The 25,111-nt window shown below is 39.2% G+C and overlaps 1 protein-coding gene across 2 annotated transcripts in view; it reads right to left on the bottom strand.

Moving 5' to 3' along the window:
• Positions 1–23,915, bottom strand: part of RNF141 (ring finger protein 141) — a 46,300-nt gene extending 22,385 nt beyond the window's left edge. The window contains exons 1-3 of one of the 2 annotated variants that reach the window (XM_024756956.1): positions 23,831–23,915; positions 6,106–6,299; positions 3,225–3,333 (exon numbers count right to left, since the gene is read on the bottom strand). In XM_024756956.1, the coding sequence (XP_024612724.1) occupies positions 3,225–3,333; positions 6,106–6,248 (252 nt within the window). In that variant the 5' untranslated portion in view covers positions 6,249–6,299; positions 23,831–23,915. Of the gene's footprint in view, positions 1–3,224; positions 3,334–6,105; positions 6,300–17,997; positions 18,025–23,830 lie in introns of those variants that run through there. The other variant, XM_024756957.1, reaches the window with a different exon arrangement.
• Positions 23,916–25,111: the final 1,196 nt, after the last annotated feature.

Raw genomic sequence — 25,111 nt, 5'->3', positions numbered from 1 at the left:
TTCAAACTATACCACAAAGCTACAGTAATCAAGACAGTATGGCAGTGGCACAAAAACAGAACTATAGATCAATGGTACAAGATAGAATGCCCAGAGATAAACCCATGCACATATGGGCACCTAATTTACAACAAGGAGGCAAGAACATACAGTGGAGAAAAGACAGCCTCTTCAATAAGTGGTGCTGGGAAAACTGGACAGCTACATGTAATAAAAAAAAAAAAAAAAAAAAAAAAAGAATGAAATTAGAATACTACCTAACACCATACACAAAAATAAACTCCAAATGGATTAAAGCCTTAAATGTAAGACCAGACATTATAAACCTCTTACAGGAAAACACAGGAAAAACACTCTTTGACATAAGTTAAAAAAAAAAAAGGTACTGATGAACCTAGTTGCAGGGCAGGAATAAAGGGGTAGACACAGAATATGGACTTGAGGAAATGGGGTGGGAGAGCGAAGCTGGGGCGAAGAGAGAGTAGCATCAACATATATACACTACTGAACGTAAAATAGTTGGCTGGTGGGAAGCAGCAGCATAGCACAGGGAGATCGGTTCGGTGCTTTGTGATGACCTATGGGGGTGGGATGGGGAGGATGGGAGGGAGGCTCAAGAGGAAGGGGATATGGGGACATGTGTGTGCATATGGCTGATTTGCTTTGTTGTGCAACAGAAACTAACAGTATTGTGAAGCAATTATACTCCATTAAAGATCTATTAAAAAAATAATAAATAAATAAATTGGAATTAGGAGAAGAGTCTGAAGGCGTGGAGATTAATCACAGAATTTCAAGTAATTTGGATGAGAAGAAAGAGGGGCCTGAGCATTAGTTATAGTCTCCTTGAGAGTGTGAACTTTGTGTTACAAGTAAACTCAAGTGAAACCTAGTAGAGGTAAAGCTGAAAAGATCAGCTGGATGGTTACTGTGGAAGAGAGAGCAAGAAAAGGAGAAAGAATGCACAGTTCTCAGAAATGACTTTTGTCACTAGAGTTCTTACAAATTCACCCATGTGTCCTCTGAAGCTGACTTTCAAATAGTCCTGAAAGATCATGTGCAGTGTAACTCAGATGACGGGAGTACTGTATGGGATTTACTTAGTCTATTTGAATGGTTTTACATGTTTTAAGCACAGTTCTTCATTTCTTCTTTACCTCATTCCTTTGCAAATTCAAAAGTTGCAGATTCCCAAAGTTCTTTTGGGAGTATGCATATTTATAACACTGTAAAAAACCGCTTATGAACTTAATATAAATATAATATAAACCCCAAAACAAACAGAAAATGGAAAAATATGTGTTTGGTATACAGTTTTTTAAAAAATAAATTTATTTATTTATTTGTTTTTTATTTTTGGCTGTGTTGGGTCTTTGTTGCTGCGTGCGGGCCTTCTCTAGTTGCAGTGAGCAGGGGCTACTCTTCGTTGTGGTGCGTGGGCTTCTCCTTGTGGTGGCTTCTCTTATTGCGGAGCACGGGCTCTAGGCGTGCGGGCTTCAGTAGTTGTGGTGTACAGGCTGTAGAGCACAGGCTCAGTAGTTGTGGTGCACGGGCTTAGCTACTCTGCGGCATGTGGGATCTTTCTGGACCAGGGCTCGAACCCATGTCCCCTGCACTGGCAGGGGGTTCTTAACCACTGCGCCACCAGGGAAGCCCTGGTATACAGTTTTTTGAGTCCAGTAATCTAAGTATAAATAACAAAATGTGATCTTGGATCAAGCTGTATTTCAGTGTGTATTCTGTTACTATGATTTGTGACATATTATACACTATATAAAGTTACACTGCTACCCACACCACACTAGTATCACATTAACTACCTCTGTCATGAATAATGCAAAAAATTTTTGAATGATGGTTCTCTGGCAGCTGTTAAGTGTTTTAACATTTGGACTTAAAAAAAATCAATAAGCAAATGTTCAGTATTGATAGACCCAGCTGAGTGGTATTAAAGTATACTATATATTTTCTCTAAATCAACTGTAAACTTTAACAGGCGCCATTCAACTTCAGGCACTTAGCCAAGTCTGGAATTAAGATCTCTCTGTCTTTGTTCCTCTAATCCTTTTTAAAGTTCTTTTATTACTTAAATAATTAGACCTTCAAATTCGATCAACTAAACACAATCAATCCTACTCCACTTATAGCATAGTAGTGGCAATCAACCCACTGGGGAAATGTGACATATTATTTGGGTAACATCCAGGGTCCATGATACAAAAGAAAAAAATCTCATTACCCTACCCAGGAGTTCTTCATGGATTGATCAGGAGTTGAAATAAAGGCATTCATGAATGCCCAACTTATTGTTTATATGCATATGGGTGATTTTATTGTGTTTTAGAGCAAGGGTTGGGATAGGAGGAAGCTTAATAAAATTCATGCCTTCAATTTCACCAAAAGTTCTATGGCCTCAAAAAGGTTAAGAACCACATATTCTAATCTACCCATTAGTGGATGAGGCTTCCTAATACTCTATGACAGCTGCCATCATATTTTTTAGCACAGTTGATATACTCTATTATCTAAAATTTAAAGATGAACTAAGAGACACTTAATTTTTAAGAAGTCATCTTAGAGCTAAGTAGGGTGTTACTTTAGGATTCCACAGTCAGTTAAATTCCAAAAAGAGAGGTACAAGATAAGGATGAACGTTTACTACCACTTTCCTTGATTATAAAAACCTCTTCTGGGGCTTCCCTGGTGGTGCAATGGTTAAGAATCCGCCTGCCAATGCAGGGGACACAGGTTCAATACCTGGTCTGGGAAGATCCCACATGCCATGAAGCAACTAAGCCTGTATGCCACAACTACTGAGCCCGCATGCTGCAACTGCTGAAGCCCGAGTGCCTAGAGCCGATGCTCCACAGCAGGAGAGGCCACCACAGTTAGAAGCCCTTGCACTGCAACAAAGAGTGGCCCCTGCTTGCCGCAACTAGAGAAAGCCTGCATGCAGCTACGAAGACCCAACACAGCCAAAAATAAATAAATTAAATTAAAAAATAAATCTCTGCTATATGGCAATTATACAACCAGTGAAATTCAAACAGTTAAACTGGAAGGCAAAAATAGTATCAAAACTGTTTTATACGGTTTTACAAATAAATGTTAATAACAACCAAATTATAAACATTTATTTCCACTATATTATATTATACTATTAAATGTGGTTCTAACCACCAAAATAGTTTAAGCTCAGAGTTGGAAATCTCTATCACTCTCACCTTGGTACAGACTACTCGTACAACCACTTTCCAAAAGGCAGAGGAATCAGACCCAGGCTGTACCTCAAAGAGAAGATGTTTTTCCTGGCCAGAAGCCACTTTAGCAGTTCTGAAAAGAGGTAAACACATTCGTTAATTTTATGAAAAGTCATGTAAAATAATGGAGCTACGAAACCAGATTCAAGAAAGTTTAAGACAGAGGAGGAAATGTGAAGAAAACACAGAAAGACAAATAACAATGGTGATTGTAATAATTAGAATTTTAAAATACAGGGATAGAGAATGTTTTGACTATAAAAATACAATTTAATTTTCAAGGTGGAAAGCATAGTGGAATGATATTTATAAATCGATTTTTTTCATATCTGTATCTCAATGGTCTTTAAATTTCTAACAAAGACAGCTAGGAAAAACATGTGCAAGGAATCAGGTACTTAAAGAAAAAATTTAGCTGGTTTCATTTATCCATATTTTGACTAGTGCCTCAGATGTATATAAAGTGTGAAAAAATCTTGATCTTGGTTGAGTCCTTCCTTAAGCAACAACACTTATATACCTCTTTGAAGACAATTTTTACAGATAATTTGAAACTGGATGAAGCAAATGATTTTGAGACGCTTATGTAACTTTACTGTCCTCCCCTAGCAGAGTAATTCTGATTTAGAAAGCAACAGGATACTAACATAAAAAATATAACACTTTTTAGGATAACTCAATATCGTGCATCAATGCCAATTTAAATCAGTTCAAAGACATAAGTATTGCAGCTCCCTTTTATCATTACTCACATTTCTCTCTGAGCACCAGTGGGGATATCACAGTCAGAACTAAGAAACTTACAGCTAAATAAATTGAGGCCACTGAAAATTAAGTAACTAGCCCTAGGTAACAAAGTCTGCCAGTGAAAGTAGTACTGCCAGTTCCCAGTTCTGTTTTCTAGCTATAAAAGGGAGATACTCTTTTACCATCACCTCTATATTACACAGTAAGCTTAGCTTGAGGATGTTTTCATAGGACACATTTTATCCAGTATCTTTAGGCCAAAAAACAAAATTTCATATAATAGACTAGGTTTTTTTGTATGTAAGTTCTAAGACTCTAAAGGGATGGCAAACGTCATTGATTACTCTTCAAAAAAGTTGACACAATAAACATAAAAATTCCACTCTTATGATACTATTAAATTCTCAATCGAATTTTATTCCTTAAGAATACAGTCTCAGAAATAATGCCTCAAATGCTACCATTTGGATGATCTTTAAAAAAAGAAGAACAAAGTAAAATGCTAGAGTTTTAGAAACCATGACTACATTTTTATTATAAAAGATCAGACAATACACAAATATACACAGTAAAAGGTAAAATCTCCCTTCTCTGCTCCCCTTTTCCATCACCTCCCCAGAGAGCTGTGTATATCTTTCCAGTTCATTTTCTACGCATTTATATATATATATCTACACAGGATCCATCCATATATCCATACAGGGCTTCTTTTTGGTTTGTCTGTTTTTAATGAGTGAAATCCAGTGTTCTTAAAAGAAATGATCTTCTAAGATAACTTTTAAGAGTTAAGAATGTTTTATTCTTCATGACTGGCTAATAACAGGACACTCCAGCCATGTCCATAAAAAGACTGCATTTCCTTCTCTTTATCTAATGTGTTCGAAATGGCCAAGTATAATATGTCTCTTATCCAATATAGTTATTGCAAAGCTTAAGGAGTACATTCATGTATTTTACCCTAAACTATTAATAGTGACTATAATATAAATTCATATATACTAAGTGGTTCCAAACTGCTTGGTGATTTTGTTTGGCCTTTTTGGGGTTTAAGGAGAGGTAATATGGGATAGTGGAAAGATCTTCAGACTTGGGGAAAGCTGGATCTGCCATCGATACCTAGGTAATCACTTTAGGCCTCAGTTAAAATGTCAGACTGTCAGCAGAGTGCCTTGCACATACTATGGGCTCAGTGAACGTTAGCTAAGTTGAATAGACTAAAGAAAGAACCTTTAAGATCTCATTTAAAAGGCAATGCCAATAAGTTATAACTATACCCCCAGGGAGACAGAAGATACATATATAAAGAGAGTCGGATATGGGTGCTGCTAGAGGAAGACTTAATAGAAAGAAGTGATATCTGCTCTCCTGTCACTAAGGGAGAACACACAAACAAAAATGGAATATTTTAAAAGTGTAACAATCTGGGGTCATTCAGGGACAGAGCTCGGTATATTTTAATAGCTTCTATACAGATCAGTATAAAATTGATTTAATAAAGAATAATTCACAAAGAGAAGGCTGTTCTATTGGATGTGCTAAGGAGGCAGAGAAGTTTATACTCCATCTTAGAAATCTATTCAAGAGTTAAATAGAGATGTAAACATGATAGCTAATTAGAAAATATTTATAAACAAAATATCTTATTCTTCAGTGATGAGAAATGAATTATTACCGTATATATATATTTCTCTGGCAAAATAATGGTTCAATGAACAAACATAGAAGATTTATTTATTACCTAGATGAATTGGTTGATATTCAGAAACCTGAAGTGCCCTTTGACTATCCTAGGCGCCTTTCTCTAGATGACTAACTGGTATATTCTCTTCTGTTATGCACCTCCTTCAGTGCTTTCAAACAAGGGTCAATTTACATGCCTGTGGTCAAAATTCAGTTTTAAGTTCCTTCTGTTCGTTTAGTCCTATGACATATTTTTAGATAGCTACATAGAAAGTCTTATAGTACTCAATAAATATTTGCTAACTGCTGCTGAAAACATTCTCTTACCAACCAATATGTGTGGTTATCTCTCAGACAGTCATAACACTGGGGCAATATGTCAGGGGGAGAAAATAAAATGAAAAAGAGCAAGTCTTACACATCATTAAGTTCTGCTACTCTTCCAAGAAATTCTTCATAAGTTAAGGAGCCACTTTCTCGAACCAATGTGACATGTTTTGCTACTTTTTCTGGTAACTTGTTAAGAACCAGCTGCGTCTGATCCGAAATTTGCTGTCCCATGATGAAATGATGTCTTATGAAATCCAAAAAGAGTGTTGCTTCACATCGTTTCTGTCAAATATACATAAAAGTTACTTTTACATGTAATATACAAATGGCAACATACCCATTCCTTCAAGAAAATAAAGCAAAACAGGAATACTTTTAAGTGAGATCTCAACAGACTTACATGAGTCTAAGGTGGAATTTATTTAAACAACTACATTTTAAAGTAAAGATTTACAGTTCTGTTTTTTAAAGATCATACAGGTAAATGAGAATACAGGATTCATTTATCTTATTGAGAGGGTGAATTCCTATAATTTTGCCAAGTTAAAAACCATTACACACACACACAGAGGCATTTAAGTGATTGTATTTAATAGGAAGTTTGTTTACCTCATATAATTTTCCTAAGAACATTTCCTGACTGCTTACCATGTCAGGCTCCAAACTAAGGGCTTTCATATATTATCTCATTTATTTCTTACAATAACCCTAAGAGGTAGGCATTATTATATTCCTAGTTGACAGATAAGGAAATAGAATTGAGTGACTTATCTAAAGTTAAACAGCTGGGGACTTCCCTGGTGGTGCAGTGGTTAAGAATCCACCTGCCAATGCAGGAGACACGGGTTCGATCCCTGGTCCAGGAAGATCCCACATGCCAAGGAGCAACTAAACCTGTATGCCACAACTACTGAGCCTGCATGCCACAACTACTGAGTCCATGCACCGCAACTACTGAAGCTTACGCACTCTAGGGGCCGGGGACTGCAACTACTGAAGTCTGCATGCCTAGAGCCCGTACTGTGCAACAAGAGAAGCCACTGCGATGAGAAGCCCGCACACCACGACGAAGAGTAACCTCTGTTCACCACAACTAGAGAAAGCCCACGCGCAGCAACGAAGACCCAACGCAGCCCCCCAAAAAACGTTAAACAGTTGGTAGCACTTCCCTGGTGGCGCAGTGGTTAAGAATCCGCTTGCCAATGCAGGGAGCCCTGGTCTGGGAAGATCCCACATGCTGCAGAGCAACTAAGCCTGTGTGCCACAACTACTGAGCCTGTGCTCTAGAGCTGGCAAGCCACAACTACTGAGACCTGCGTGCCACAACTACTGAAGTCCGTGCACCTAGAGCCCGTGCTCTGCAACAAGAGAAGCCACCGCAATGAGAAGCCTGTGCACCACAACAAAGAGTAGCCCCTGCTCACCGCAACTAGAGAAAGCCCGCGCACAGCAATGAAGACCCAACACAGCCAAAACTAAATAATAAATTTATATGAAAAACAAACAGTTGGTAAATGGTTGAAGTGAAATTTGAACTCATGTTTTTTAGATTCTAGTGCTTATATTCTTTAACGCTATGATATACTGTGATGTATAATCATGATATAGATCAGCTAAAAAATTTATTGTAGAATTACTTTATTTATAAATGTACAACTTAATTTTAATTGTAAAATATATGTAAATTAAACAGACTTTTTAGCTAATTCAACTATGTTACATTTTCTGCTTAGAAAAAAAAGTGCTTTTGCTTTTTAACTCCTCTAGGTATTTATTTATTTATTTATTTATTTTGCGGTACGCGGGCCTCTCACTGTTGTGGCCTCTCCCATTGCGGAGCACAGTTTCCGGACACGCAGGCTCAGTGGCCATGGCTCACGGGCCTAGCCGCTCCACAGCATGTGGGATCTTCCCGGACCGGGGCACGCACCCGTGTCCCCTGCATCGGCAGGCGGACGCTCAACCACTGCGCCACCAGGGAAGCCCGGTATTTATTGTTTAATTAATTATTTTTGGCTGCATTGGGTCTTTGTTGCTGCATGCAGGCTGTCTCTAGTTGCGGCAAGCGGGGGCTACTCTTCATTGCAGTGCATGGGTTTCTCATTGCGGTGGCTTCTCTTGTTGTGGAGCACGGGTTCTAGGCATGTGGGCTTCAGCAGTTGTGGCTCATGAGCTCTAGAGCGCAGGTTCAAGAGCTGTGGCACATGGGCTTAGGTGCTCCAGGGCATGTGGGATCTTCCCAGGCAAGGGCTTGAACCCATGTCCCCCGCACTGGCAGGTGGATTCTTAATCAAGGTGCCACCAGGGAAGTCCCTCCTCTAGGTATTTTTAATTTCGAATTTATATAACTTGTTTTCTAAATATGAAGGTGATATTTTAGTTAAAAGGCTGGATCACTACTTTAATAATCTACTATCAATGTAGATCAACAAGTTACTGAATTGACTTAAAATTTAATCACAAAACATTTATTTAATAATCACTCTAAAGTCTTGAAGGATATAATTCTATGTATTGTGGCTAGAGAAGAGTTGGATGTGTTTATTCTAGACAGTTTTTTCTCCTTTGGTAAATAATGATTTATCAAAATATTAAGCACGGAGATATGGTTAAAATAGAAAATAAGATAAATTTTTAGTATATATGTATCCTGATATATTCTACAGCTGAATAAGGAAATCCCAATTCAATACGAATACCACTAATAATAGTAAAATCAACTAATATTCGTTCACCACTTCTACTGTGTAACACAATCTTCTAAGTACTTTATATGTATTCATGAATTTAGTCATTTAAATCCTTATGGTAACCATTTCACAGATGAAGAAACAAGATAGCTAAGGAAACAAGCACAGAGAGGTTAAATTAATAAAGCCACAAAGCGAATATTAGACTTTTTTAAAAAAATAAAGTTAGAAAAAGAAAAAAGCATTAAAATTAAAAAGAATCTGATCCTCCCCCCTCCTACAAGAAATTCCATTTTATTTACACGTCAAAGACTATCATTTTACTTCACCTGAATTAACACTCATATCATATAAAGCAGGTGAAACAGTAACAAGTTATAGTAAAAATTTGTCAGGAAACCTGCTTTATCATTTAATCAAAAAAATGAAAAGTTATAACTCTAAAATATAAAATATATAACTTTAAAATATAAAATCATTTATAATAAGAGTTCTCAGTAACCATAAATATGCAAATTTTGCTTTGTATTCAAATTTAATGTGTTATACTTGAGGTTTATTCTTTTAGTCACATTAAATATAGGAAAAGTACAACTGTTCTAAAGAGAAAAACTCAACAATTACTGTTTTGAATCTGAGCCTACTTGGCAATGATAAATATGAATTAGAGATAAATGAAAGGAAGTTGTTGAGGAAGATCCAGGCCACTAAGAAAACATCTCTGAAGGCAAAATTATATACTTTAAATATACCCAAATGGATTCACAGCAATCGTATTCAAAGAGAAACAAAGATTTTAGCTTAGAGGAGGTCTCTAGAGTACTCAACATTAGTAATTTCTGGATTTCATAGTCTAATAAAGTCTCAAAGCACCATGGTGTTGCACATTTATTTCTATTCTAAGTAAGGATAGTTTCCAAAAATAAATGAAAAAATCCCTAAAACTTAACAAAAATTTAAAGAATAACTTATAACCTAGGAAATAGAAGGATATAATACTAGAATAAAAGTCCTTCCCAAGAAGGCAGTAATTTCACACTGACATATACTACATACAGTAACACTATGGTCCTTATTTTTCTTGTTCTAATCCAGATGTGTGAAAAAATCATCAGGAGCCAAAGGCTGTACACTGGTGTTAGGGAGCCACTGTTACATGGCCTTTTAAAAAATTAAATTCAACAAGCACCATATGCCTGGCACTGTGCTGTGTTCTGGGGATACAACAGTGAGCGTAAGAAACAGGGTTCTTGCCACCATGGAGCATCTGATTCAGTGGGGAAGAGACAACAATCACACCAATAAATACACAATTTCAAAATAATAAGTGCTAAGCCAAACAAGTATAGGGTACTGAAAGCCTATAAAAGGGGGACTTGACCTAGTCTTGTGACAGGGAAGAAGTCCTTGGGCAAACATTTGATTTGCTATCGGTCAGAGTTCACCAGAGAAGAGAGGGATAGAGGCACGGCAAGGGGAGGACATTCCAGGCAGAGGTTATAGAAAGCGCCTAAATAGGAAGGAGTATGGTGACTTTGAGGTTAAAAAAAAAAAAAAAAGCCAGAGTGACTAAAGCCTAGGCAGAAGGAGAGGGAGATTGGCACCAAGAGATGGGATGTTTACCATTTTTGTTTATGACACAAAGATAAGACTGCATGCCTGCCCAATCTGTGGATGACTGAAACTGAAATGAATGAATAATGTCCACAGAATACCAGAATCAAGACTGAAAATGGATACTGATTTTCTGAAATAGAATAAATTTTTATGTCAAATATGACTAAAAGTTAAATCCTGAATATGTTTTGAAAGGCACATAAAGCACATAGGTAAGTTATGTTTAAAAGCAAATAAAATATAAAAGCTCTGAGGGTTCCAGTCAAAATAAGTAAGCAGTAAATAGCGATAAGAAAGATGCTAAAATAATCCTAAACTCTTGCTAGAAGCAGATGTCCAGAGCAAGAGCCTAGTTCCACCGTGCTCTGTAATGGTTCCAACACACAAGAGTTCTCTAATCAGCTCTAAGCAGTGACACTTTTAAAGGGCACTAATCATTTGAATATATTTGGGAAAGCACGCAAGATGTTATGGATCTAGAAGAGGAAACAAAGCAATTTATTCTAGATAATCATAGTTCAGTAACAACATGGAGCATGGTGATAGGTTTGTTCAAACACCTGAAGAGCTTTCATGTGGAAGAGGAAGTAATATTTACTTTATATAATTACAGAGACCAGAATGGCCAGTATAAATTAGGCTGATTTCAGGTCAATATAAGAATTTCCTATCATCCATAATTATCCAGAAGGGTTAAAGGCTGTCTTGCAAAGCATGTGAGCTTGCATTCACTGGAAAGGTGGAGGTGTTTAAGCAAAAATAAGAAGTTCATCTAATTAGTGTTTTAGAGAAAATTTTTGCTTTAATGAGAAGTGGAGAAGGCAACCTCTAACCTAATATTTCGCTCCCAAAGTGAAACTTAAATTCCCTCTAGCATTCCTGTACTGATTTAATAAAAATGCAATAAAATATTCTAATCAACGAAAACTTTAAATTATACCTACAATTCTTAACAAAGAAAAATTAAACTTTTGAAATATATGGTCTTAAGATTTCATGTAAAATATTAATGATAATTTAATCAATATGCCCACCAAACAGATATTAAAGAGATTTAGTTGTTTGTTTATTGAGTTACAAAATGGACCCTTTTAAGAGGTAAAATTGTAATTATATGCAGATGACATGATAATATATATAGAAAACCCTAAAGACTCCACACAAAAACTACTAGTACTGGTAAATAAATTCAACAAGGTATCAGGATACAAGATTAACACACAGAAATCTGTTGCATTTCTTTACACTAACAATGAAATACCAGAAAGGGAAAGTAAAAAAAAAAATCCCTTTTAAAACTGCACCCCCTCCCCCCCCCGAAAAAATACTTAGGAATAAACCCAACCAAGGAGGTGAAAAACTTATATGCTGAGAACTATAAAGCACTGATAAAGGAAACTGATTCAAATAAATGTAAAAATATTCTATGCTCTTGGATTGGAAGAATTAATATTGTTAAAACGACCATACTACCCAAAGCAATCTACAGATTTAATGCAATCCCTATCAAATTACCCATGACATTTTTCACAGAACTAAAACAAATAATCCTAAAATTTATATGGAGCCATAAAAGACCCAGAATTGCCAAAGCAATTCTGAGGAGAAAGAACAAAGATGGAGGCATAACCCTCCCAGACTCAGACAAAACTACAAAGCTACAGTAATCAAAACAGTGTGGTATTGATACAAAAACAGACATATGGATCAATGGAACAGAACAGAGAGCCTAGAAATAAATCCACACACCTACAGTAAATTAAACTTTGAAAAAAGAGGCAAGAACATACAACGGAGAAAAGACAGTCTCTTCAGTAAGTGGTGGTGGGAAAGCAGGACAGCCACATGTAAATCAATGAAGTTAGAACACTCCCTCACACCATATACAAAAATAAACTCAAGATGGCTTAAAGACTTAAATATAAGACATGACACCATAAAACTCCTAGAAGAGACCATAGGCAAAACATTCTCTGACATAAACTGTAGTAATGTTTTCTTACGTCAGTCTCCCAAGGGAATAGAAATAAAAGCAAAAATAAACAAATGGGACCTAATCAAAATTATAAGCTTTTGCAAGGCAAAGGAAACCATAAACAAAACAAAAAGACAACCTACGGACTGGGAGAAAATATTTGCAAACGATGCAACTGACAAGGGCTTAATTTCCACAATACACAAACTCATACAACTCAATAATAATAATTTAAAAAAACCCAATCAAAAAATGGTCAGAAGACCTAAATAGACACTTCTTCAAAGAAGACATACAAATGGCCAATAGGCACATGAAAAAATGCTCAGCATCACTAATTATTAGAGAAATGCAAATCAAAACTACATGAGGGAGAGGAATCAAGACGGCAGATGAGTAAGACGTGGAGTTCACCTCTTCCTACAAATACATCAAAAACACATCTACAAGTGGAACGACTTGCACAAAACATCTACCAAACACTGGCTGAAGACCTCAGACTTCCTAAAGGGCAAGAAAACCTCCATGTAACCAGGAAGGATAAAAGAAAGAAAAGAGACAGAAAAGAATTGGGATGGGACCTACACCCTAGGGAGGGAGCTGTGAAGGAGGTAAGGTTCCCGCACCCTGGGAAGTCCCCTCACTGGCAGGGAGATCAGCCTGGATGGAAAGGGAGCTTTGGAGCCTTGAGCAGAGTGCAGAAACCGGATTGTGGAAGGCAAAATGGAGAGTGACCTGAACAGACGTTGGTACCGTCACCTTGTACTCCCCAGGCTGAGACACTTGTCCACCGGTGTGGGCGGAGGCTGGGTGCTGAAGCTCAGGTTTCGGAGGTCAGACCCAGGGAAAGGACCAGGGTTGGCTGTGTGGAGACAGCCTGAAGAGGCTAGAGTGTGGCAACTGAGGGTGTGCTCAGAAGAAGCCTGGGCCAACCAGAGAGGCAAGGCGCCACTGCTGGGGGGTGTGCAAGGAGAGGGGTGGGACCACTATAGGAGCTTCCTTCCCTGCACGCATGGTCTCAGGCAACAGGACACCACCTACACAAGCTCTGGGGGCAGGTGTGAGCTTCCACTGCCACTGTGGGCTCCAGAGACAGGCACAGGCCACCGCCACTGTCACGATGGGCTCCAGAGGTGGGCACAGGTAGCCGCCACCACTAAGAGACCTGCGAGCAGGATCCAGTTGCTGTCCCTGCTGTCCTGGGAGGGCGAGGGCCAGCGCTGCAAGACCCATGAATGGGCGCCAAGTGTTGCCCCCACTGTCCCGGGGGGGCGTGGGCCATTGCTACTGCTGGGAAACCTGTGAGCAGGCGGCAATAGCTACCCCCATCATCTGGGGAGTGTGCACAGGCAGCGAGCAGGTGTCAAGCACTGCCCCTGCTGTCCAGGGAGTGTGTGGGGTACACGGGAGGAAAAGTCAATGCTGTCCCTGCTGTATCAGGTGTGCGCATGGCCTGCTGCACCTACACACCTCATATCAAAGGAATTACAGCTAACACACACGAGGAAAGAGGCAGCAAGCATCCAAACCAAAAGCAACCTCTCGATTCCCGACAAGATGGCAGAGTAGAAGGACTTGAGCTCACCTCCTCACGTGAAAACACCCAAATCACAACTAACTGCTGAACAACCATGGACAAAAAAGACTGGAACCTACAAAAAAAGATATTTTACATCCAAAGACAAAGAAAAGCCACAACTAGATGGTTCGAGGGGCACTTCTGCAATATAATCAAATCCCATACCAGTCGGATGGGTGACCCACAAACTGGAAAATAATTGTATTACAGAGATTCTCCCACAGGAGTGAGAGTTCTGGGCCCCATGTCAGGCTCCCCAGCCTGAGGGTCTGGAATTGGAGCCCCCAGAGCATTTGGCTTAGAAGGCCAGTGGGCCTTGAGTGCAGGAGCTCCACGGGACTGAGGGAAACAGAGACTCCACTCTTGAGGGCGCACACAAGATTTCATGTGTACTGGGACCCAGCACAAAGAAGTGACTTCATAGGAGCGTGGGCTAGACCTACCTGTGGGTTTGGAGGGTCTCCTGTGGAGGCAGGGGTTGTCTGTGGCTCACTGTGGGGGTAAGGTCACTGGTGGCAGAAGCCCCAGGGAATACTGATAATCGTGAGCTCTCCTGGAGGTCCCCATTTTGGCACAAAGACCTAGCCCTACGCAACAGCCTACAGGCTCCAGTGCTGGACGCCTCAGGCTAAACAACCAGCAAGACAGGAACACAGCCCCAACCATCAGCAGACAGGCTGCCTAAAGCTGTACTGAGGTCACAGCCACGCCTAAACACACCCCTTGACATGGCCCTGCCCACCAGAGGGACAAGACCCAGCTCCACCCACCAGTGGGCAGGCACCAGTCCCTCCCACCAGGAAGCCTGAACAAGTCTCAGGACCAACCTCACACACCAGGGGCCAGACACCAGAAGCAAGAGGAGCTATGATCCTGCAGCCTGTGGAAAGGAGTCCATCCACACAGAAAGTTTCACAAAATGAGAAGACAGAGAAATATGCTCCAGACAAAGGAACAAGATGAAAACCCAAAAGAATAACTAACTGAAGTGGAGATAGACAATCTACCTGAAAAATAATTTAGAGTAATGATAGTAAAGATGATCCAAGATCTGAGAAAAAGAATGGAGGCACTGATTGAGAAGATACAAGAAATGTTTAACAAAGAGCTAGAAGATTTAAAGAACAAACAAACAGAGATGAACAATACAATAACTGAAATGAAAAACACACTAGAAGGAATCAACAGCAGAATAAATGAGGCAGAAGAACAAAGAAGTAAGCTGGAAGACAGTCGTGGAAATCACTGCTGCAGAACAGAATAAAGAAAAACCAATGAAAAGAAATGAGGACAGTCTCAGAGACCTCTGGGACAACATTAAACGCACCAACATTCACATTATAGGGGTCCCAGAAGGAGAAGAGAGACAGAAAGAGCCTGAGAAAATATTTGAAGAGATTATAGCCAGAAACTTCCCTAAAATGAGAAGGAAAACACTCACTCAAGTCCAGGAAGTGCAGAAAGTCCCATATAAGATAAACCCAGGGAGGAACACACCAAGACATATATTAATCAAACTGACAAAATTAAAGACAAAGAAGAAATATTAAAAGCAACAAGGGAAAAGCAACAAATAACATAAAAGGGAATCCCCATAAGGTTATCAGCTGATTTTTCAGCAGAAACTCTGCAGGCCAGAAGGGAGTGGCATGATATATTTAAAATGATGAAAAGGAAAAACCTACAACCAAGAATAGTCTACCCAGCAAGCTCCTCATTCAGATTTGATGGAGAAATCAAAAGCTTTACAGAGAAGCAAACCCTAAGCGAATTCAGCACCACCAAACCAGCTTTACAACAATCCTAAAGGAGCTTCTCTAGGCAGAAAAGAAAAGGCCACAACTAGAAACAAGAAAATTACAAATGAGAAAGCTCACTGGTAAAGGCAAATATAAAGTAAAGGTAGGAAATCATCCACACACAAATATGATATCAAAGCCAGCAACTGTGAGAAGAGGAGAGTACAAATGCAGGATATTGGAAATGCATTAGAAATTAAGAGACCAGAAACTTAAACAATCATATATATATATATATAGACTGCTATATCAAAACCTCATGGGAACTGCAAACCAAAAATCTACAGTAGATACATACACAAAAAAGAGAAAGCTATCCAGACACAACACTAAAGATAGTTACCAAATCACAAGACAAGAGAACAAAAGAGAAGGAAGAAAAAAGACCTACGAAAACAAATCCAAAACAATTAACAAAATGGCATTAAGAACATACGCATCAATAATTACCCTAAATGTAAGTGGATTAAATACACCAACCAAAAGACACAGACTGGCTGCATGGATACTAAAACAAGACCCGGATGTATGCTGTCTATAAGAGACCCATTTCAGATCTAGGGACGCATACAGACTGAAAGGGAGGGAATTGGAAAAAGGTATCCTATGCAAATGGAAATCAAAGGAAAGCTGGAGTAGCAATACTCATATCAGACAAAATAGACTTTAAAATAAAGACTGTTACAAGAGACAAAGAAGGACATTACATAATGATCAAGGGATCACTCCAAGAAGATATAACAATCGTAAATATATATGCAACCAAAATAGGAGCACCTCAATATATAAGGCAAATGCCAAGAACCATAAAAGGAGAAACTGACAGTAACACAATAATAGTGGGGGACTTTAACAAACCACTTTCATCGATGGACAGGTGATCCAGACAGAAAATCAATAAGGAAACACAGGCCTTAAATGACACATTAGATCAGATGGACTTAATTTATATTTATATAATATATATAAATATATATTTCCATCCAAAAGCAGCATAAATATATATAAATATATACTTCCATCTGAAAGCAGCAGAATACAATTTCTTCTCAAGTGCACATGAAACATTCTCCAGATAGATCACCTCTTGGGCCACACATCAAGCCTCAGCAAATTTAAGAAAACTGAAATCATATCAAGCATCTTTTCTGACCACGTTATGAGACTATAAGTCAATTACAGGAAAAAACACAAATATGTGGAGGCTAAACAATATGTTCCTAAACGACCAGTGGATCACTGAAGAAATCGAAGAGGAAATCAAAAAAATACCTAGAGACAACTGCAACGAAAGACCAAGATCCAAAACCTATGGGACACAGCAAAAGCAGTTCTAAGAGGGACATTTATAGGAATATAATCTTACCTCAGAAAACAAGAAAGATCTCAAATAAACAACCTAACATTACACTTAAAGCAACCAGAGAAAGAAGAACAAACAAAACCCAAAGTTAGTAGAAGGAAAGAAATCATAAAGATCAGAGCAGAAATAAATGAAATAGATGAAGAAAACAGAAAAAAATCAATGAGCCTAAAAGCTGGTTCTTTGAAAGGATAAACAAAATTGAAAATCCTTTAGCCAGGCTCATCAAGAAAAAAAGGGAGAGGGTTCAAAACAATAAAATTAGAAATGAAATAGAAGTTACAACTGACACCACAGAAATACAAAGGATCATAAGAGACTATTACAAACAACTACATGCCAATAAAATGGACAACCTAGAAGAAATGGACAAATTCTTAGAAAGGTACAACCTTCCAAGACTAAACCAGAAAGAAACAGAAAATATGAACAAACCACTCACAAGTACTGAAAATGAAAGAGTAATTTAAAAACTTCCAACGAAGAAAAGTCCAGGACCAGATGGCTTCACAGGCAAATTCTATTAAACATTTAGAGAAGACTTAACACCTATCCTCCTGAAACTCTTCCTAAAAATTGCAGAGGAAGGAACATTCCCAAGTTCATTCTATGAGGCCACAATCATCCTGATACCAAAATCAGACAAAGATACCACAAAAAAAGAAAATTACAGGCCAATATCATTGATGAACATAGACACAAAAATCCTCAACAAAATACTAGCAATTCGAATACAACAATACATTAAAAGGATAATACACCACTATCAAGTGGGATTTATCCCAGGGATGCAAGGATTCTTCAATATCCACAAATCAGTCAGTGATACACCACACTAACAAACTGAAGAATAAAACCCATATGATCGTCTCAATAGATGCAGAAAAAACTTCTGACAAAATTCAACACCCATTTATGATAAAAACTCTCCAGCAAGTGGGCATAGAGGGAACTTACCTCAACATAATAAAGGCCATATATGACAAACCCACAGCTAACATCTTTCTCAATGGTGAAAGGCGGAAAGCATTCCCTCTAAGATCAGGAACAAGACAAGGATGTCCACTGTCACCACTTTCATTCAACGTAGTTTTGGAAGTCCTAGCCATGGCAATCAGAGAAGAAAAAGAAATAAAAGGAATCCAAATTAGAAAAGAAGAAGTAAAACTGTCACTGTTTGAAGATGACAAGATACTATACATAGAAAAATCCTACAGATGCTACTAGAAAACTACTAGAGCTCATCAATGAATTTGGTAAAGTTTCAGGATACAAAATTAATACACAGAAATCTCTTGCATTCCTATACAGTAACAACAAAAGATCAGAAAGAGAAACTAAGGGAACAATTCCATTTACCATTGCATCAAAAAGAATAAAATACGTAGGAATAAACCTACCTAAGGAGGCCAAAGACCTGTACTCTGAAAACTATGAGATGCTCATGAAAGGAACCGAAGATGACACAGATGGAAAGATATACCATGTTCTTGGATTGGAAGAATCAATAGTGTCAAAATGACTATACTACCAAAGGCAATCTATAGAGTCAATGCAATTCCTATCAAATTACCAATGGCATTTTTCACAAAACTAGAACAAAAAATTTTTTTAATTTGTATGGGAACACAAAGACCCCAAATAGTGAAAACAATCTTGAGAAAGAAAAACGGAGTCGGAGGAATCAGGCTCCCTGACTTCACACTAAACTACAAAGCTACAGTAATCAACACAGTATGGTACTGGTGCAAAAACAGAAATATAGATCAATGGAACAGGATAGAAAACCCAGAGATAAACCCATGCACCTATGGTCAATTAATCTACAACAAAGCAGGCAAGAATATACAATGGAGAAAAGACAGTCTCTTCAATAAATGGTGCTGGGAAAACTGGACAGCTACATGTAAAAGAATGAAATTAGAACATTCTCTAACACCATGCACAAAAATAAACTCAAAATGGATTAAAGACCTAAATGTAAGGCCAGACACTATAAAACTCGTAGAGGAAAACATAGGCAAAACACTCTTTGATGTAAATCGCAGCAAGATCTTTTTTGATCCACCTCCTAGAGTAATGAAAAGAAAAACAAAAATAAACAAACGGGACCTAATTAAACTTAAAAGGTTTTACACAACAAAGGAAACCATAAACGCAAAAAGACAACCCACAGAATGGGAGAAAATATTTGCAAAGGAAGCAACTGACAAGGGATTAATCTCCAAAATATACAAACAGTTCATGTAGCTCTATTTCAAAAAACAAACAACCCAATCAAAAAATGTGCAGACCTGGGCTCCCCTGGTGGCGCAGTGGTTGAGTAAACAGACATTTCTCCAAAGAAGACATACAGATGGCCAAACAAGCACAAGAAAAGATGCTCAACATCACTAATTATTAGAAAAATGCAAATCAAACCTATACCTCATGCCGGTCAGAATGGCCATCATCAAAAAATCTACAAACAATAAATGCAGGAGAGGGTGTGGAGAAAAGGAAACCCTCCTACACTCTTGGTGGGAATGTAAATTGGTACAGTCACTATGGAGAACAAAATAAAGGTTCCTTAAAAAACTAAAAATAGAGCTACCATATGATCCAACAATCCCACTCCTGGGCATATATGCAGAGAAAACCATAATTTGAAAACATACATGCACCCCAATATCCATTGCAGTGCTATTTACAATAGCCAGGACATGGAAGCAACCTAAATCTCCATCAATGGATGAATGGATAAAGAAAATGTGGTACATATATACAATGGAATATTACTCAGCCATAAAAAGAACGAAATATAATGCCATTTGCTGCAACATGGATGGACCTAGATTTTGTCATACTGACTGAATTAAGTCAGAGAAAGACAAATATCATATGATATCACTTATATGTGAAATCTAAAAAAATGGTACAAATGAACTTATTTACAAAATAGAGTCACAGATGTAGGAAACGAACTTATGGTTACCAAGGGGGAAAGGGGGAGAGGGATAAATTGGGAGATTGGGATTGACATATACACACTACTATATATAAAATAGTTAATATTGGCCTACTGTATAGCACAGGGAACACTACTCAGTACACTGTAATGGCCTGTATGGGAAAAGAATCTAAGAAAGAGTGGATATATGTATATGTATAACTGATTCACTTTGCTGTACACCTGAAATTGAAGTAATGAAGTAAGTCAGACAGAGAAAAACAAACACCATATGTATCACTAATACATGGAATCTAAAAAAATAAACTAGTGAATATAACAAAAAAGAAATAGACTCACAGATATAACAGAGATCAAATTGGTGGTTACCAGTGGGGAGGGGGAAAAGGGCAGGGGCAAGATAGGGATAGGGGATTAAGATATACAAACTATTGCATATAAAATAGGTAAGCTATGAGGATATATTGTACAACAAAGGGAATATAGCCAATATTTTATAATAACTATAAATGGAGTACAACCTTTAAAAATTATAAATGACTATGTTGTACACCTGAAACATATAATATTGAACATCAATTATACCTCAATAAACAGTACCTCCCCCCCACAAAAAAAAGCAAATGGTCCCTTTTGTTTCTGCATTGTTTTGAACTGGTGTCCTAACTTTGAATAAAATTTATAATTTGAGGCAGCATATTAACTTGTTATCTTATAATTCCACTTGGTATCAGGTATCTGGGAAACCTGATTATTAACTCCTCAGATTAAAAGGGAACACTATCTAGAGACTACTGAAAGAGCATGGAAAATTGGTCCTCGGGCTTCCCTGGTGGCGCAGTGGTTGAGAGTCTGCCTGCCAATGCAGAGGACACGGGTTAGTGCCCCGGTCCGGGAAGATCCCACATGCCGCGGAGTGGCTGGGCCCGTGAGCCATGGCCGCTGACCCTGCACGTCCGGACCGCAATGGGAGAGGCCACAACAGTGAGAGGCCCACATACAGCAAAAAAAAAGGAAAATTGGTTCTCAACCTGGTTCAGTGGAGAGGGCCCAGGATTTACAATTCATTTTGAATACCATAAAATGATAAATGTCATCATCCATCATGGGCATAAAAATATGACTCTGTGATCTACATGCAATAAAACCACAATCAAGGGTACATGCATGTTCATGAAACAATCTGCTGAGGCCACCCTCTTGTCACCCGCCACAGGTTTTTCAATGTTCCTCTTTGGTGACTAGGCACATTCTTCTATCACAGCACATATCATCAGTTAGGTCACTTGACCATCCCCCTCTATGAGCTTCTTGAGGGTAGTAGCTGTGTTCTCTCTTCTGGCATATACATAAGCACACAATAAATGTTTATGAATGGATACAGTAAATATTGCTGACAGTTTCTGGTTTTTTATTATTAACTTAGTATTCTTTTGAGTTTTGTTAACTTGTTCAGTCATCTACTAGTTGCAGAGAAGCTGAAGTTAAAAAAAAAATACATGCAAGAAAAAATATAAAATTGTAAAAATGTATCATTAATGTTTATGTAAATTGAGCAATTTTCATTATTTGGTATAAGCAAAATACTTCCCTCTAGAAAATGAAACAGTAGTATTGAACAGGAACTTAATTTGCAAACCACTGGCATAGAATTCAGCAAAAGATAAATCTCTGGTCAAGACTTCTCAAAGAACTGGCAGCTTTCATACTATTGTGCCCTATAATTTAGTCCTTTCAAGCAGGATAACAATGTGCTTTCAAAAAAACATTTGAAGGATTTTCTAAATAAAGAATAATTGTTATTTTGAAACTCTTAAGAATATCAAGGATTCCAAAAATGCCACATTCCCTAGTGGGTGGTAACATAACACTTGATCACTGCTTTTTCTAACAAAATGAATTGCTGTAGTTCAAATATTCTTTGTAAAGCTATAAAAATCACATCATGGGTAACTGGAAAAAAAAAACCTTCATGAAAATTTAAACCATATCCATTCATAAAAGGATTAAAGCAAAGATGAAAAGCCTGGAAGTACAAGATGACTAGCTCACAAATACTGCAGTATTTAGAAAACCTCTCTGAGACCTCCATGAAATCTTGTATCAACTTCTTTAGTTACAGAAGAGATATTTATAGTTGAAATAATCATCAACTATTTTCACTGTTAACTCCGTTTTAGCATCAGTGAAAAAAACTAAGTACTAAAAACTAGGTCCCTATTTTATTACTCATTGTTTACTCAAACTCCAGATCTGTAAACAGATTATCAGCTGTCCTGCAAGACAAGAAAGTAACAGCAGTTATTACAGACCATAGTGAAACTATCAGACTAGTCAGAGCCACTGTAGAGTCTAGAATGTCTGTTCCGGGGTCAAAGGCCTTAATCAAACAAAAATTTTATGCAAAGAAAAATTACAAAAGGATAGTACTTGGAGACTGAAAACATGGGTTTCTGATATCACCAGGGTGTTTACTAAATACATTTCATATGTGGGAAATGCACTAACTAGACTTGTAAGAATTTTCTCTGGACATTCTCTGCCTTTGGGGGAAGAGAAAGGGAAAGGAAGTGTGTCAAGTGCTTAAATGTGAACTTAGAAGGATCAGACAACACACATCAAATATAAAACTCACTTCTATCAAATGACAAAGAACACATTTTGGAAACACACAAGCATATCCTGGAGGGAAATATTTAGAAACTGCAGCCAGGCAGCATCAGAGGAAAGGAGAAATATTCATACTATTTTTGAGTTCTTAATTCAGAAAGCATCACTTCTTAGGGGGCTTTCCAATATAGAGGCGACTAATTTAGGATCGTTGGTCCGGGGCACCTCATGTGCCAGATGAAATTCAGAACGGATGGAGCTCATTTTATAGCAGGAAGAATGGGCGCGCGGGGAGGGAGGGAGGTGGAAAAGAATCACTTCATGCATAAGATCTAAGAGTTATAAGCCACAGGAAGTGTCACGGCCGCTTTAGAAATACGCCAGAGATGAGAACTGCATCACCTGGCACGGTGAAATAGGACAGGGTCAGAACACGGACGTACACTGCAATTTTCAAGGGGCTGGGGATAAATTTGAACAATAATAGTAAACTCACATTCTGTAACACGATAAAAATAACAAAAAAATCATTTCAAAAGCGACACAGAAAGTTTCCTTTCCAAGAATGAATACTACAAAGAGTAGCCAGAAAACTTCTGGTCTCTGCCGGGTCTCACGGTGGCTGGTTCGACAAGGCCAGGCCTTTGGCAAGGGGAGCTGCCTAAGCTAATTTAGAACGGGAGGACGGGTTAAGTAGACGGACTTGGCCATTTCTGAGCCATCACCCAGGCAAGGGTTTCTAACTGGGGTGTCCAGGGCGGGGCGCGCGCACAGGTTTCTAGCCTCACTCGCGCGTTAACTCAACACACCCACCACCCTTCCGCCACCACCCCGCCTCAAGTGCACCTGCACTCGGAACCAACAGCCACGTCTGCTGGCCGACTGACTGCGCCGGCGGCAACATTCAAAAGAAGATCCGCGCTCGAGGAGGAAAAGCTGTCTCCTGATCCCCCTGAACCACTCCCCCCGCCCCGCCCAAAACGGGACAAGCCACTTCCACGCTCTGTCACTGGAAACCACTGGCTTAGAGACAGTATGACCACGGAAGGGCCTCCCAAGCCAGCTCCACACCCTAAGCCGTGGCCTAGAGACGGCGGCGGCGGGTCGGGGCTTGTCTCCCCACGAAAGCCCGGCGCGGCACTCGAGGCCTGGCCCGCGTTTCTCCTCCCTGTCCGAGGGCTGTGGGGCAGTGCAGGGGAAGCGGCGACAGACCAGCGCTACGGAGCTCACCCCAGGTTCAAGGCATCGCGCTTCCGGCAGCAGCAGCGAACCCTCGGCCAGCCTCTCAGAGCCGCAGGCGGCGGCGGCGGCTCCGGCCGTTACCCTGTCGCACCTCAGTGACGTCTAAGGCGTGCCCCACCACCCCCGCCCCAGCGCGTTGCTTAGAAACGATGCCCAACCTTCCTCCCCAGAACTTACGCTAGCTAGCTCAGCTTCTCCTGGGGACCTGCGAGGCCCCGGCCCCGAAGGCCGTCCGATAGGAAAGTGTGGCGGCGGAGGCCTAGGAGGAGGCCGTGCCCTAGGGGCGGCGGAAGAGGCCTCGCCTGGCAGGCTCCTCGAGGCTAAGGCTACGTGGGGCCTCAGTGGGTGCGGCCTGGCGGGTGCTGGCTCTCCTGGCCCCATCCCCTGAGCGAGAACCCAGCGGGTGGCAAAGGCACTGCGAGCCCCAGTTTGGTCAAGGGTTGGATTCCAAGCCACTACTTATTAGGCCTCCAACCTCCCACTGGTTATAGCTACACAAAGAGCATCTCGTTTCTTTATCATGAAAGGGGCCCATTATGCTCACCTAGCTAGATTAAGAAGCATAAAAGAGAATATATAGGAAGTAACCAGCACAGAGTCCAAAATGGTAAGCCCTAGTAAATGGCAACTATTATTATTATGAACACATGTTGGCGAGATCATGGCTTTTCAGAACGTCCGTAGTGGATAATTGCTGTATATTAAGCATCTGTTGTGTGCCAAATACTATACTAGGCACTTTATAGGCATTGCTCTTGTTTAAATAGTTCGCTTAAAGTTGCACAGCCAATAAACAGCAGAGCAAGGGTTTAGACCCAGGTATGCCTCTCACTATCGCCTTTATGCTTAGCAGCTAAATTAAACTACTTCTTATGCTTGTACATGTTGCCACACTCATCCTTCCCCAGTCACTTGTAGATTTACCTTGTGAGAACTAATCTTGCCCTCTAATAATAGATAATATTTGTTGACAATTTACTATGTGCCAAGGCCTATTCTGAGTACTTTAAAGGTATTAATTCATTTAATCCGCACAGCAGTCCTATGAGGAAGGTATTGTTAATACTTTCATTTTACAGTTGAAGAAACAAGCTTAAAGTCAAGTTTTCCAAGGTCAACCAATCAGTAAGGAGCAGAGGCAGATTCAAACCCAAGCTGACTGAACCCTGAGCCTGTGCTTTTTAAAAAATATATTTTTTAAATTTATTTATTTAATTTATTTATTTTTGGCTGCATTGGGTCTTCGTTGCTGCGCATGGGCTTTCTCTA

This window comes from Neophocaena asiaeorientalis, unplaced genomic scaffold, assembly GCF_003031525.2.
Source record: "Neophocaena asiaeorientalis asiaeorientalis breed wild unplaced genomic scaffold, Neophocaena_asiaeorientalis_V1.1 scaffold504, whole genome shotgun sequence".
Lineage (NCBI taxonomy): Eukaryota > Metazoa > Chordata > Mammalia > Artiodactyla > Phocoenidae > Neophocaena > Neophocaena asiaeorientalis.
This window is presented reverse-complemented; position numbering and strand designations above follow the sequence as displayed.